Raw genomic sequence first — 16526 nt, forward strand, 5'->3', positions numbered from 1 at the left:
GTTTTTTTTTGTTTTTTTTTGTCTAAATGGAGTTTGGAGGTATGCTTAAATCTGACGGCAAATAATGCACTTATATGGGACCATAAATACAGAAACCATGAATACAAAAGCCTTCAGGAATAATAGTCCAAATCTTTCCAGCTTTCGTTTAATTCAGGTGTACCCAGCACATTTTAGCTCACGGGCCACAAGCAGTCCAATTTAATCTTGAGTGGGCCAGACCACTAACGCTATTGCATAATAGCCTATAAATAGCACATTCAAATGTTTCCCTTTCTTTGTTGTTTTTTTTCTAACAATGACGGAAAATTATCCACTTTCCTCATTTAATATTAGCCCTGCTGAGTCAACAGACACTCACTGGCCAATTTATAAGGTACTCATGTTCAACTGCTTGTTAATGCAAATGTCTATTCAGCCAACCACATTGCAACAACTCGGTGCATTTATGCATGTAGGCACAGTCAGGACAACCTGCTGAAGTTCAAACAGAGCATCAGAATGAAGAAGAAAGGTGATGCAAGTGACTGTATGTGGCATGATTGTTGGTACTACATGGTGTGGTCAGACATTTCAGAAACTTCTGAGAGTGGTCAGAAAAAGAAAATATCCAGCGAGTGGAAGTTCACTAGGTGAAAATACCTTGGTGATGTCAAAAGTGAGAGGAGAATGAGCAGAGTGCCTCAAGCTGATACGACTGGAACAGTAACATACTGATAAGCTTATCTGTAGGCAGAACAGAGAAAACCTTGAAGCAGGTGGTCTACAGCAGCAGCAGAAGACCACACCGAGTCCCGTCAGCTAAGAGCAGGGAACCAAAGTTATATAAGACTGGAAAAACATTGCCTGCTCTAATTAGTCAAGTTGTGCTTTGATGTCGGTGTGGAAGGGTTGAAATTTGGCACAAAATAAGATGAAAGCATGGCTCTATCCTGCCTTGTGTTAACCACTCAGGTATGTGGTGGTGGCGTACTGTTGTAGGGGATATTTTCTTGGCACACTTTGTACCTCTCAGTGCCAGTTTAGTGTTGTTTAGCAACACCAGATGATACCTGTTGCTGACCGTGTCCATCCTTTTGTGACCACACTGCACCCATCTTCTGATGGCTGCTTCCAGCAAACATTGCAGTCAGTTTACTGTGCTTAAATGGCCTCCAGTCAGCAGAAATCAATCCCGTAGAGTCCCTTTGGGATTTGGTGGATTGGGAGATTCGTATCACGAATGTGCAGCTGACGAATCTGCAGCAACTGTGTGATGCCGTGACGCTGTCAATATGCAGCAAAATCTCAGAAAATTTTCAAGCACCTCGTTGAATCTGTGCCACAAAGCATTAAAGCAATTCTGAAGGCAAAACGGGGTCCAACCCAGTGCTAGCAAGTTGTAACTAATAAATTGGCCAGTGAATATATAAGCACAATTTCCTCTTCTGTTGTGTTGTGTTTGCTTGGCTCCAGACACGACAGTCAGAGTGCAATGAAGTGCTTGTTACGTCTGATATCAGGCTGCTTTTGTTTCTTAAGCTTGTGGAACTAACTTACTTAAATGTGCATGCGTCACCTGTTCACGTCAGTGAAAAAATTAATTTGTTTTAATTTGTAAACTCCTGCACCTTCATTTCACTCTTGTTCATTAAAAGCACATTGCACATGTGTTTTTTGGGATGATTTTTAGGAATCAAGCACTTCTCATGTTTGTTATTGAGACTGTCTGAAAACAAAGAGGACAGGCAACATGATCTTGAGATTAGTTAGTAAATTAGAAAAAAAAGAATTTCTAAAACCTTTTTTTTTTCTGGCTCCTCTGTAGTTATCAAACTGCCAGCACCAGAGAGGAGGAGGAGACACTGTGCAGCTGCTGACTGATATCACAACTGTGTGTGTGTGTGTGGCAGGGATAATTATGTTTACCACATAAGATTCAGTGGTGGTATGAACTCATAATTTGTATTCATATTTTAAAAGAAAAGATCCTCCACTATTGGAGGCATTATTGCCGTTGCTAAGTGTAGCAGTTTTTCTGCTTTTTGAGACTTGTAAAGGGGGAGGAGGCAGTAAGTGTATGTGTTCTAAATATTCGAGGGTTGACATTTGATATTGCATAGTCCAGTGTGACTTTGTGGCTGGTTAGTATCTTTACCTTGTTGTAAGCAGTGTTGGGGAGTAACGGAACTCATACTGTATGTATGAGGAACTGTATACCGTTACAGTTGACTAGTAGTATGCAGTTACTTTGTTGAAATAAATGGATTGCAGGGCGATCTTTTCCTGTTTCATATGTGAGGCTATCCCCTCTCAAATTTTGGTAATTACACGCATTGCCGAAACCCAAATAAAACACGAAATGAAAAGCTCTAATATAAGGGTCCTGTTAATTTTGGTGGCGTCAGTTACACAATGGACCCGAAGCTAGCACAACAGAACCAGCAGTCAAAGAATCGACCTCCAATCTAAAGAAACATCTGGAAGTAAGTTCTTTTATTAAGAACTTAACCATTAGCCTAGTTCAATTACCTTGTTTTAGTTGTGTTAGCTACCTGGGCTATGTGTGACTTCAGTGTCTTCAATGTACTTTTCCTGTGTGATTTATTACTATTACTGAAGGCTTCTCGCCACCGACCTAACATTGTTTGCTGGCGTTAGCTGAGGTTAGTTCATAGACTGCAGGCGGTTAGAATTGATGGATAGCATTAACAACCTGCTAGCTGCAAATAATCATGCATAGTTCTAAGAGCAGTCTATGAACTAACCTAACAATGTTAGCTCGGTAGCGAGTAACCTTCAGTAATGGTAATAAATCACACAGCAATAGTACATTCATGTAGTTGTAGAAAAGCATGACAATATATTAAGTAATCCAAAGTATTCAGAATACGTTACTCACACTGAGTAACGTAACTGAATGCGTTACAAACTTCATTTTGGGGCATGTATTCTGTAGTGGAATACATTTTAAAAGTAACCTTCCCAACACTGCGTAAGTGGCTTTCAGTCACAGCAGAGGCCATCACCACTGGAGCAGCGAGGCTTGTAAAAATGTTGGGGGCGGGTGCGTGGAGTCAAGTCTGGGCATTCCGCGTTAAATCAGGACTGGGCATCCAAAAATGAAAGATGGCAGCCTCCTTTGGTTTTAGCTTCATTTTTGGGAAATGACAGGAAGCAGAGGCACATATGCAGTCTATGATTAAACTACCAGGAAAAGATGAGTAATACATTTTCTGTGGACCTTTCAAGTTGAAACGTGATGATTCACATTTATAAATTGCTAGATTGTGTTCTTCTCTTTCTGAATCAGGTCTTGATTTGCTCCACAGCCCTCATCCAACGTATTGCAGCTCACTAGGCTATGATTTTAGCATTTTATACACCAGCATAGTTAGAGCACCTGCACCCCCACCTCTGGCACCGGTTTGTAGTGCAAAATACAGGCAGTCCCGTACAGAAGAAGAGTGAATCATCTCAGGTTTAAGGTTTCTTCAGGAGGAAAGGAGAAGGAATTTTAAAGCTCTTGAAAACTGTGATTAGCATTTTTTCCACATTTTCTTACCTTGATAATCAAAATAAAAAGAAATAATCTTTAGACTAATGAAAGATGAAAACTTGTCTTATTTTATGGTACCTTTAAGAGGTAATGTAATTTTGCTATACAGCAAGGTGAAACCAAAACATTCACACTAGTTGCTGTGCTATGTTTTGTATAATGTGAAAAGTGTAAACTTGTGAAATTCAGCTTTAAGCAAAGAAGATGGGGTGTTAATTTTGCAGGCTGTCTAGATGTTAGCATTACATAAGACGTGCTGTAGGAGGCAAAGTGTGTGTCACTCTTCATGGACAGGGATGAGGAGGTCTAGAGACAAAGCCCGCCCTCCCACCTCCTTGCCTTCAATCTCACTGGCGAAGGTTCCCTGTTCCTGTGGCAGAGTTCATTACAGGTTACAAACACTGCTGCTTTGTCCACATGACTTGGAAATTTCACTCTCCCTCTCTGCTCATCTTCATCGCCGGAGACGGGGCGATTTAAAGTGTGTCCTCTGGATTAGCTGTCTTTTCCATCACAGGGTTGTACTCCAGTTTGTAGCATCCAGGGAGGAGAGGTGCAGCGTAACTGAAACAATGCAGCATCTAGCCAGAGAAGCAGTGTGTCTCTCTTTAAAAATGAAGCCCGCTGTCGGTTTTACACGAGTTGGATCACATTTCTCCACGCAGTCTGCTGTCATCAGCGATGATAGCGCTTGTTTACTCACCCTGCTAATTTTATGTCTTCGCGAATGCGCATAAGCCTTATACGTAACTTGAAGTCGTGTATATGTGTGAGCATCAGGGCATTTAGATTAGGCAGTAGACATGAAATTATAATGAAGATTTTTTTTTTTTTCCTGCCTCTTGTGTATCATCACATATTCAGTGCTGCATTACTAATAGTGAAGCGGTAGAGCAATCTTAACATAATTAAAATTTCAATTTGGACCCGTAGTTAAGGTTTCTCTGTGTAAACCCCTGGAGTGGCATTCTTTAGGAACAAGATTGCAGTTTGTTCTGTTCACTGCAAGACAAAATTAAATATTTTTCCCTTAAAAGCAATGCAAGCTCCTAAACCTTGATCCAGGATTTCACAGGTTAGTGGGTTAAAGACAGGAGATCAATCAGAGGCAGTAGAACAGAAAGAGGCAGCTGTTTTGTTAGTTCCCTCAAAAGACCTAAAGCTGTTTGTTGCACTGCTTTTGTTGGTCAGAAAACATACCCTGCATTAGTGCAATCCCAGGGTGATTTCTTCAGACTCAGCAAGATGGATGGGTTAAGGTGGGGGGGTGGGGGGTGTTTGTCCCCCCCCCCATCTTCTATCACAGTTTTTTCCTCCCTCAGTGTCTGGTTAATAATTTGTGCTTGGAGGAGGGATGAAACACCCCCTTCATTCCTCCTCGTCTCTCCCTTAGTGTAGAATCGCACAAAACACCACAGTACCTGCAGAGCACAGCTAACTCAGGAGCACCGCTGCCAGTTTCAAATTCTGCCTTTTCAAGCACCTACCACTCGTCTCATATTGCAATAGTCTGTCTTGGCTGATTTCTGTTTAAAGTGCAGGACTCTGCAGATAAAACTCAGATGATACTGACTGCAGTTCATTTTACTTCAGTATTTCAGGTGCTATATTTGTGAATTATTCAGACTCTCTCTTAGTAACAGCAACAGGTTTCCTCTTTTCATGTTGCTGTGTTTAACTGGAGATGCATATTGTATATGATATCCCCCACCCCGCCAGACGATGCTGGCGGCTTCAGTTTGTTTTAAACTGTGAAATCCAAAATAACAAACACCTCAGCTGGTGGTGCTTGAAGTTAAATCTCCGCTGGTGTATCATCGTCCTGTTTGCTTTTGCTTGCCGTCTGTGCACACACATGTACAAAGAAAGTCAATATGTGGTTTCACACTCTTTCAGCATTGTTAACACAGTAAACATCAACTACATATAGCAAATATGAAGTTCTGTAAATATGGATTATGGTTTCATAGCATTAGTATAAAAATATCGAAACCTGTAAACAGTATTGATTTATTTGGCCTAGATGGGTTTTTTGTTTGTTTGGATAGGTTCTTATTTAAAGGGAATAAATTAAAATCGATCGTGACATGCCCATACTCATATGTATGTTATTGATGACTGGACTAATTTCTTCTGTCTTTTTGATAGGCCACACAGACCACTCCAAAGTAACAAGAAGTCTTTCTTCTGCGATTTTATATAAAAAAATAAAAATAAAATAAAATACTCAAAAGGTTCAGATGAAGTTAACATGAAGCTTCATAAGTCCTGAACACATTAACAGGGTTTCAGAGTTCCTCTTTTATATCTTGTGAGTCTTTACTTAATGAATCCTTTATTTAAACAGGTAAATGGTAAATGGCCTGTATTTGTATAGCGCTTTTCTAGTCCTAAGGACTAGAAAAGCGCACACATTCACACACAGGTGATGGCAGCTACATTGTAGCCACAGCCACCCTGGGGCGCACTGACAGAGGCGAGGCTGCCGGACACTGGCGCCACCGGGCCCTCTGACCACCACCAGTAGGCAACGGGTGAAGTGTCTTGCCCAAGGACACAACGACTGAGACTGTCCAAGCCGGGGCTCGAACCGGCAACCTTCCGATTACAAGGCGACCTCCCAACTCTTGAGCCACGATCTCACTGAGATCAAAATCCACTTTAACAGGCTCTAGAAAGTATGAGCCCGGACAAAACATACAAGTAAGCACCATTCCCCAACTCTCTGTGAATGGTACTTATGACCATTTGCATTTCTTTTTTTCCTGACCTCACAGCCCATGTTCGTTGGTGGTGCTAGTTTCAGTCATTATGCAGATGTACTGTTTATAAGCTTGGGGAAACATGCAGTTGGCTGAGGCTGCGTCCACACTAATGCGTTTTCTCTCCGTTTTGGCCTTCCGTCCACACTGAGACGGCGTTTTAGAAATGCTCTCGAAAACGCAGACTTTCTAAAACGATGACACATTTTAGTCATGTGATGCAGTCATGTGACCAATTAAAGATGGCGTAGTGCATTATACAGCAGTTGTTTTGATTGCTCTAAAAAAGATTAATATCAGTTTGTACATGCTCCAGATAGCTTTTCTTCAAATTCTTTAATTCTCACTCGCTTTTGCGCATGCGCAGCACTGGAACGTAAGCGTTTTGGGCCATTTCAACGTGGACGCACAACTCTGTGAAAACGACTGAAAATGCTAGTGTGGACGTGGAGCGTTTTCAGACGTAAACGCAGTTTTCAAATCTACCCGGGCTAGTGTGGGCGTAGCCTGAGGAAGTCACTTGGGTGATTGACGAAACATTTCTCCCACTGAAAACTCTACACCCAGATGAACAGATGAGCATGGATCAAGACACAAATACACACAACTTTCTTTCACTTAAAGTGGTGCAAAAACAGTTGTACTAATGATCAAGAAATCTGTCTGCTCTTCATGTGCCTGGACAACCGTTCAGAACCCCGTCAGTCTCAGTGGATGTGCTGCTGGGGACCCAGTAAGTGCTGTGTTGAGTTTGAGGTAGATTGGATTTGGCGGTTCTCATATTTTGGCTAAAAGTTGTTCTCTGTTCTTAGTGTTTCCCCCAGAGTGACTGTAGCCACTGTGTGTGTGTGTGTGTGTGTGGGGGGGGGGGGGGGTTGGGGAAACACACAGAGAGATGATTGTTTGCTTTATTTTAGAGAGCCATTGGCATTAACAGTCCCCAAGCCAAGTTAATTTTGCCAAACTGTCACCTTGACCCTAATGTACTTCGAGCTTTAACCCGAGAACCAAGAATTAACCTGCAAACAGGCCTTTGAAGGAGTGTTAAAAAGAAGAGCTGGCTTAAAAAGAGGGCCCAACACTCAAACTGACTCTTACAAAAATAACTGGCCATGGTTTTTTATTTGTTTTTGTTTACTTTGGCCTTCATATTCCTCTGACAAAAGACTTGAATCACTCACTCATTTTGTTTGGATGAGCAGTTCTCCAGAATGCTGCAACCCACAATCTGCCCAATCTGCACAGCCACGTTTTGAGTAGGCACAATCACACACAGATTCAGCAAGTGTGTTACATTTTTTTTTTCTTTTCTTCTTTTAACAGCAGCTTTAGGATTGTCTCAATGTGACACTTTTAGGTAAACACTGTTGAAACTAGTTTATTTTTTGTAGCTACTATTTAACTCTCCCTGTGTTAATGTTTAAAAAAGAAGATAAGCTAAATCGTTTAACTTTAAATCCACTTGTTTCAGTAAAGTAAGAACTGTTTCACTTTGATCGTGTGACGTTCATGATATCATTATAATATTTGACATCCCACACTTTAAAGATTTAGCCATAGTTTACACATAACATAAAGTGGATATCCGGTGCTGGTGAAAGAGGATCAGCTCTCCTTTACGTTGTGCATACACAGATGTGGTTTGCTTTTAGGGTGAGGATCGGAGATGCATATACACGATTATCAAAAGGAAGCCAAGACAGAATGGTAGATTGAACAGTGCTCTTCCTATTAGCAGAAGAGAAGCATTATTTTTCATCTGGGCACTAATCAGATTTTGATCTTCAGTTTGTTAATTGGATTTTGCATTTGGGAATAAAAAGCAATTTTAGCCGCTTGAATATTTGTAACATTTAGCAGTTTTCAATTCAAGATCCATTCACTTAAATTTGGACTTTTTTTCATTTCCATTTGCACAATAAGTATAACAAAACAGCATATTTATATATTTATTTTTGGCAGTTTTGACAGTTAGGCAGTGGAATGCTTACAAAAACAAACGACGATTTGTTTTTATTTTTCTTTTCTAGCTGATGACAGGTGGAAGGACTGACTGCTGCAGTTCACCTGTCACACTGTAACACAGGTGTCCTAGGGCAAGCTCAGAGAGTGCAGAAACCTTCAATGGAACAGAAAGGCCACAGGTCACTTGAGCGCAATTTTCACAATAAATATACCCTCAGAAGCTTTCTGACGTTTCTGGTTTTAAGCAAGAGGTGTCAGAAAAACTAACACAAGGATTGACTGGTCTGTAACAGCCATGTGCTGATAGCAGCATTGATCCATTTGAAGTTGTCTCCTCATCATTGTGTAGAACGATTTGGGTTGTTCACACACTTACAGGAAGTTAGAGCTGGGACCGTTGTAAGATAGGTTAGGTTCACGGCACTGATGTTGTGTCTTAGCAGTAATAATTGTGGTTAGTACAATTTGCAAAGCTACATCTCTAAGTCAGAATCCAGTCTAGATCCAGTGATACAGTAGCGCTGTGGAGTGCTGGTTGTTGTCACATAGCCAGCTTGTGGAGGACTGGGTTAGGAGAGGGCCAAGAGACTTTGTTTCTGGAGGACCCGGGCTAAATAACTTTTAAACGATCTGAACCGCAGTGCAAAATTGCAGGTTTGAATTAGTGGCTGTGGGAGAGGAAACTCACCAGTGATTTGCATTCGTAGCTGACAGATTATGTCTGCCATGATTTGCTTTCCTCAGAAATTACCTGAGCGTCTGCTTGTAATGCTGTTAAATCTGCATTTAAGGTTATGAGTGCTGCTGCAAGAAATTAATCAACGATTCTCAGATGCAGCAAACAGATTCTGTCTGCCATGGATTTCATTCTTATTAAATTATCTAAACTTTGTCAGTTTTCTAAAAGAGACCCCTCTCCACCCAAGGATAACAGATAAAAGCCTTACTGTTGTTAAAGTAACACAGACTTCAAGAAAACTATATATGCAAATCTATATATTATGCAAATAATAATTTGGTTACAATCAAGTTATATTATGATAAATGTAATCAGTGAATAAAATTATTTTTCTGTACTGCTGCTGAGTGATGTAACTGCAGACAGGCTGTATGAGTCATGGTTGGATGTTGCAGACATGTCTGGGCTTTCCCAAGAGGAGGGAGAAAGGGAAGTAGGAGTTTGTAGAAGCTATAAAGCTAAACTGTGGACTCGCTTTTTGGATTTTTCATGAAACCATAAGGGTTTAAACCTGTTTATAAAGTATTGTTACATCTTTTTTTAAATGGTTCTAACAGGTTCTAGGCCACCAAAGTAGAAGCCTAGCAATGCATAAAGTGTACATATCATCAAGGGGTGAGCTGCCGTTAACCGGTGGACTGGTAACTGTATTCAACTAACAGGGCTACTCAGTTGAAGTGTGTTACCAGAGGATGCAGGGTAGTCACCTGGACATGTCTCCCTGTCACAAATTTAAATAAGTTTCTCGCAGTTCGTACTAGGATAATAGACTTGGACTTCCTATACAGGCGTAACTGGGATCTGTCACTGTGCTAATGTTCAGTTCCTGAACCATCAAAATATGGCCTGGTTCTTTTAAGTGACCAATCCAGAGTTTGTGCCCACTCTGTGTGGGTGGGTTTTTTTTTTGTTTTTTTTGTTTTTTTTTTTTTTTTTGGATTAGTTGTTTTTTCTTTCTGGATTTTTGTTGGATTTTTTTATGTGTGTGTGTGTGTGTGTGTGATGTGTGAAATACAGTGGTGTCATTCAAGTCATATACTAAAGAGATGGAGCAGTGTTGGAGTGGAGACCAGTTAAAGATGGTTAAATGTTATAATAACCGCAGTTTCTTGCTTTCTCTGGTTATTCAGCAGTTAAACAGTGCAGCAGGACCTATGCAGCCCAATCAGGTCCCCCCCAACCAGAACTTCATCAACAGAGCCCCAGGTCCTATTCCAGTTTCCCACGGCAATGTCCAGCAGCAGGTAAATAAATGAACCCTCTTTGTGCTGGCTCGTCTGCCCGTTTTCCCTCATCAGATTCCTCCTGCACTGCCTGATGTTGACACCTGAACTGCCTGGGATTTCTGCATGCGTTGCTGCTAACTCTTTCCTCCACTGTTTTTTCTTTTTTTTCTTTTTTTTTTTTCCTCACACTTCCACCACTCTTCTCCACTCCCCCTCCCTCCTTCTTCTGATCTGACCAGTCTGTGGTGGTGGGCATGCCCCCTGTTAGTCAGGTCTCTATGATGGAGGAGCAACAGAGACAGAACAACATGGTGAGACCCAAAGTAGCTCTCAACTTAACCAACATGTATTTATGTTGTTCACAAGGGCTTATAATTATAATATTAGAATTCAGTTCTAGGTCTTACTGAGCTACATCGATTATAATACAATATATAGTATAATAAGCTCCTTGTGTCTTCATTCAAAGCTACCTTACAATTGCATCTCTTGTCCTGAAAATCAAGAAACATTCGTTTGTTTGACGGTGTCAGGAATCTTGTATTCAACCTTTTTCACATGTGCTGCAACATTATCCAACATACACTACATGGACAAACGTCCTTGGCCACCTACACAACACATTGTAATCTTGTCTAGGACTTTGTGGCTGAATTACTATAGCTCCTAAATGCTTTCCCTTTCCAGTGAAAACTCTCAAATTCAAAGATTAAGAGGTGTGACCAAATAATTTTGCTCATACAGTACATGAGAATTCAAAAATGCAATGAGGCTCCCTCACTTAAACCACATGGAGTATATCCAGTAGAGTGAATCTCTGCAGAGGACTTTTTCCTACATTGTGACGACTGTGGAATTTCCCCCAACCTGATTCTTTTATGATTTCTCTTACATTTATGTGTGAAAATGTTGATAGCTATTTCTCTCAACCAATTGCTCAGCATCAGCCTGGTATGTAGCTAATTTACATGGGCTATATTTAAAAAAAAAAAAAAAAAAAAATTGAGGTTGACGTCACCTGTTGGTTTTAGACTCAAATTTGAGGCCTAATTTTTAGCTTTGTCAGTTTTTCTGAGCCAGGAGTGATTCATGCTATTCATGCTAAGCAAGGCTGGTTTTAGTGCTGTTTCTTTGTATCTTAACAACCTTTGGAGCCAGCCTCATGTGGCCACTAGAGGAACTGCACATTCCATAATTGCTTCATTTTTCAGCTGCTTGCTAATTTCCTGTCACAGCATGTGTGCTGATGTTTTAAGTTCCTGTTGAGTACGTCTGAGACCGCATGCCCTTGATGCTAAATAATACATTAAACTAATGACATGCATGCATATGTTTGTGTAATTTAATGAAATTGATCTTTTATTGTCATCTGAAGGTTTTTAGACTGTAGTCGCCAATATCAGACTCCAATAACTCCTTGTATTTGTAGTTGGCTGGGGATCATATTTAAGGTACCCCAAGTGTGTAAACTGAGATTATGGGTCATCCACCCAGTAATTTGGAGAGCCAGAACTTATCTTATTTTTCCATTTTTAGAATAAGTGCAGGTCAAGTTTAACTTTTCTTTTTCTTCACTTGAACCAAGTGAGTGCTCAGTGAGCCTGCACAAACACTGCTTTTTTTTGTATGTGACAATGTTGAATTCTAATTTGTCACACCACTGCAGCTGCTATTAACTGTAGCATTGCTTTCAAAAATAGCAGTGTTTGTGATTACTCTAATTAATATTTAGGCTTAACTCTTAAACTGTGTGGCGTTCCTTCAGATGACAATGAGAGCTGCCGGACCAACCAATCAACAGCCGCCCGTCAGTGGCGCTCCACCTAATCAAGTTCCGACTAGCGGACAAGCCCCGCCCCAGGGTCCCATCCTTCGCCTCACAAATCCAGGAGCCAATCCACAGCTTCGCAGTCTCCTTCTCAGCCAACAGCAGCCAGTAAGAGTGCACCAGTCAGCTGTTCGAATGAATTACCTTGTAGTAAATGCTTGATTCTGAAACTGTTGTGTGTCTCTGTCCTTGCAGCAGGGTGGGGTGTCTCACATGCCAAGCATGATGTCTCACCAAGGTTTGGGACAACAGATGGTCCACCAGGCCCCAGGAAGTGGGCCTCAAATGCAGAGCCAGTGGAGGCAACCCATGACAGGTCAGCAAGCATCCCACAGAGAGATGGAAAGAGTTCACTAATATTTGACTCAAGTAGGCATTTAGAATACGGGTCAGGAAATGTGCTCATTGAAGGATATTAAGCTTGACATCTAAAGAAAATAATAACTTTTAAAGGTCACATTTCTAGAAACTGACAACAAGTTAGCAATTCTTGTTTTATTCCATTAAAGATATTTCTGCAGACTTTTATTTTCAAAGCAAATTTTAAAGCCACCAAAGCAGCCATCTGTATCTAACAAAAGTTCATGGACTTGTTAAAGTTGAAGATTTCATTCAAGTGTGTGTTTGTGTGTACTGGGCAAATTTTGATTCGTGACATTTTATTTTTGTGCACATTGATTGAAATGTTCTGGTGCATTAATCTATTGATTTCAAACTTTAAATGTTTTCATTGCTTAAAAAAACAAGAGCAGTCAGCCTCTGCTGAGCCTGAAAATTCCCTCAATGCCACGCATGAGCTGAGCCCATGGAAACAGAAGGATTTCTGGGTCCACGTTAGTTCATATGATGTTTTTATGATAGAAGTTCAAACAGGATGAACGTGTGCTTCATTTTTCTTAATGCAATTTGATGTGTTTTTGTGAACATAAGACTAGAGATGTCCAATTATATCATGTCTGGCAATAGAATACTTCACAAGATACCCGGACCAACATCTGGATAGACTCCAGAAAGTTAATTACATAATCTTCTTGGCAGAGGTAAAACGATGTTAAATTTTGGTAGGAAGTGGCGTGACTCAAAAGGTTGATGAGGAGGGCAGAAAGTCTGAGCCGCAACATGGAGAATCTGGCCATTTTTAAAAATAAAAGACCCAGTAGAGATTAAATGTTCTGCTTCTGAAATGTTCCTTTTATGATGTGAAGCTGTGAGATGAACAGGCTTTTTGGATCATGCTTTATAGGGATATGTCCATTGTCTTCCATGCAGTGTAATGTTTATGCCACAGCTGGTAGGGCTGTGCGATATGACCAAAATCTCATATCCCGATATAAGACATTTATCGTCCCGACAACGATATATATCACAAAAATTTAACATTTTGTGAATCTCAGGCAACTCGACTCGCGTGAAGTATTTTCGGCTGGGCGGCGTGTACCTGGAGTCGGGTGTTACATAAGTTGAAACGGCCGCAATTTTCTTTGAGTATTTATTACACGGCATGCTGCGGGGAAAAGGCTGTTCTAAGGTTTATTTTTTAGCACCTGGCGGCTCTTTTTAGCTTCTCGTCCGTAAACGTTCTGCATAGTATTTCACGTGATTCAGTTTATTTTGAAAAATCAGGACAGAATCTTCAGCTTTATTGTGAAAGGTCTATGTGGAAAATAAACAAGTGGACGGCAGAGCCACGCGATGATTTTACCGTCATTGTTGCTAACGCCAACGCTTGAAAACAGTGGCTTGTCCGTCCGTAGTGTGGCTATATTAAGTATAAGAGAAAGAGAGAACTTAAAGGAATTCTACAGTAACCATCAAAACTATGGAAAAATATTGCCGTAAACAGTTTATTTTATGACACCACAAAACAAACGATAGCATAATATGAAACGATAGACATTTTCATATCATCAGCCGATATATATCGTTATATCGAACAGCCGTAACGGCTGCCCTAAATGAACAATATTGGTAATTACCAATATCATTTATGTTTCTACAATGGTTAATCCATTATTTTTTTTAATTGCCCAAACAGAATTATTGTTTGTATTCATGAATTTGCAATTTTACTGACCTACAAAAAGCAGAAATTTTTTTTTTTTTTAATTATTAGTTTTCTATCTCAGAGAAGTGTAGTGTGCCGGCTCGTGAATTCAGTTTATTATTTGCCTAATAAATAACAATATAAATGACTTTTTTTTTTTTTTTTTTTTGACAGAAGTATTTGTGTTTTTATGAATTTGTAATTTACTGTAGAGGTTTAGTGCTTTATTATTGACTCGAAATTACACAAAACACTATCGTAATCTAGTGTTTGGGGTAACAAATTACTTTCTATAGGGAGTAAATAAATTAAATGTGTTGCGTTTGAAAAAGTGCAGAGTAGACGTGGCTTTTCTTTTTTAAGAGTACTGAAATCCAACACTTGTTACACCCTCTGAGAGTATGGATTGATTTTAGTCACTGGTTTGCTTTGTGGTTTGATATGCACGTACTGAAAGTAATCAGAAAAACAAACAAAAACAAAGCTACGCTTGCAACAGAAAACACAGCCGCTGTGCAGTCGTCCCAGTCTGAACACTGTCAGTGCCATCAGGCAGTGCACGTGGATGGGGGTGTCAAAGATTTCCCTGATGATAGAAATGGCTCCATATACATAATCTTTGTCTGCGATTGCCTGTGGTTTGTTGTTCATGTTTTACTTTGAGAAAAAATAAAACGGAAGCACTTGGCTTCGAAATCCTGCATGTCTGAGCCAATACATTTTATTGCAGCGCATAAACATTTTAGCTCACTGTACACAGTAGTAAGTACATCAAGGTAGTAAGTACCTTGATGTTTACTTATCTCAAACAAAGTGTCTCTAAAGTAGGTCTCTGTAAAAAGGAGAACAAATGCAGTGCCGCAGCATATTAGTTCTCACTATCCTGCTTTAAACTCTTAACTTTTTCTCTCCGCTTCGATTTTTAAAGCGTTTCCAGAAACTGTCTTATCCTTTCTTCCCATCCCAGGTCAGATGATGATGTCTGGAGCTCAGAGAGGAGCCGTCCCGCAGCCCGGGATGCCACAGGTCTCGAGCATGATGGAGGATGAAGTCCTCATGGATCTTATCTGATGGAACTGGGCTTTCGATTTGAATCTGGGCAGCCATTTTTCAGTTTCGACACATATGTCTGCTCTGTCGCTTTAATCCTACAAATGTTCAACGTAATTAGGACACAAGTCATAAACAATTTTTTTTTTTTTTTTTTTTTTTTTTTAATTACAGGACTGAGTCGCTGAAGTTAATTAGGGGCACACAATGTGAGCATTAGTTTTTCATGTAAATGTTCAAACCATCAGCACGCTAATCCCCCATACTACACACAGGATAGAACAAGCTATCATGCTTCTAGAAATTATACTAAGTTTTATCATTGAAATGGAAACCTGTGTTTTTTTGTTTTGTTTTTTTAAATTAAGATTTTTTTTAATTATTGATCATGTTGTTTTATGGAGATGAAATAAAGGTAAACATCGTATAAGACCAAGTTGTTTGTGATTACAAAGAGGTTTTGTTGTTGATGAGTCCGCACTCCTACCACCACCCCCGTGTGAACGCCGCTTGGACTCTTAAGGTGGGAGAGAGTGAGACTGAAATAGACACAGTAATAGATAGTTCGGTGTCTTTTTCTGCCAAATAGTGTCACAGTGTTAATTTTAACTACTCCAATATGTTGTGGAACCATAGAGAGTCTCCTCGTGCCAAGTAGTCCTACCAGATGGCATCAGTTGGCCATGTTTCCCTTGGCATAACGTACAAACAGGCTGGCCGCATGCGCACATGGCACGGACTCCACATATATGCCCACAGTCTGCTTTCGCATCAGTTCTATTGCATGTGAGTTAAGTCCTGTACATCGACAAACACGGGCCTGTTGTGCACCTCGTGGTGGCACGGGCGCTGAGAGAAAAGGGAGAATGACGCACCTGAACTTTTCAGTCTCTCACATATGTTTAATGACATATGTCAGTTTATGCAGTCCCCCCACCCCCCAAAGAACGTGGACACTGTGTGTACACACTAACCAACAGGAAATGATGTCAGTCCCTGTCACCTGGGAGACTGAGACGGTTGCTAAGATACCGTGACAGTGGGTTCTTGTTTCTGAGCTTTTTCCTCAGCCCCGCTTTCACATGGACTCGCACAGATAGACACTAGTCCCTCAGTGGCTGGTGTTCATCCCTCCCATCCCTTAATCACTGGCCGGCCCTCGGAGCCCGGCTTAGCTTCACTTCATCTTCCTCTCTCCCTCTCTATCTCCGTCTATCTGCCTCCATCTCAATATGGATCTATTAGTGCCTTTCTAGGCTCATAAGTTTTTCAGTATCCAAGTTATTAACAGCCAAATTCATTCATATGGAATAAAAATGGTTAAATGTATAGACAAACATAATAAGTTTACCAAATCACTACTTGGGGAGCTGA

The 16526-nt window shown here is 40.5% G+C and overlaps 1 protein-coding gene across 5 annotated transcripts in view; it reads left to right on the forward strand.

Annotated features, from left to right (window-relative positions):
* The window catches only part of med25 (mediator complex subunit 25), a 31512-nt gene extending 15928 nt beyond the window's left edge, over positions 1–15584 (forward strand). For 2 of the 5 annotated variants that reach the window (XM_004552480.4, XM_004552481.5), the window contains exons 16-20: positions 10135–10248; positions 10470–10541; positions 11996–12166; positions 12254–12374; positions 15070–15584. In XM_004552480.4, coding sequence (XP_004552537.1) covers positions 10135–10248; positions 10470–10541; positions 11996–12166; positions 12254–12374; positions 15070–15173 — 582 coding nt within the window. In that variant the 3' untranslated portion in view covers positions 15174–15584. The remainder of the gene's footprint in view (positions 1–10134; positions 10249–10469; positions 10542–11995; positions 12167–12253; positions 12375–15069) is intronic. The other 3 variants (XM_004552482.4, XM_004552483.4, XM_076883409.1) reach the window with 3 other exon arrangements.
* The last annotated feature ends 942 nt before the right edge of the window (positions 15585–16526 follow it).

The sequence above is a fragment of the Maylandia zebra genome, linkage group LG4, assembly GCF_041146795.1.
Source record: "Maylandia zebra isolate NMK-2024a linkage group LG4, Mzebra_GT3a, whole genome shotgun sequence".
NCBI classification, from domain to species: domain Eukaryota; kingdom Metazoa; phylum Chordata; class Actinopteri; order Cichliformes; family Cichlidae; genus Maylandia; species Maylandia zebra.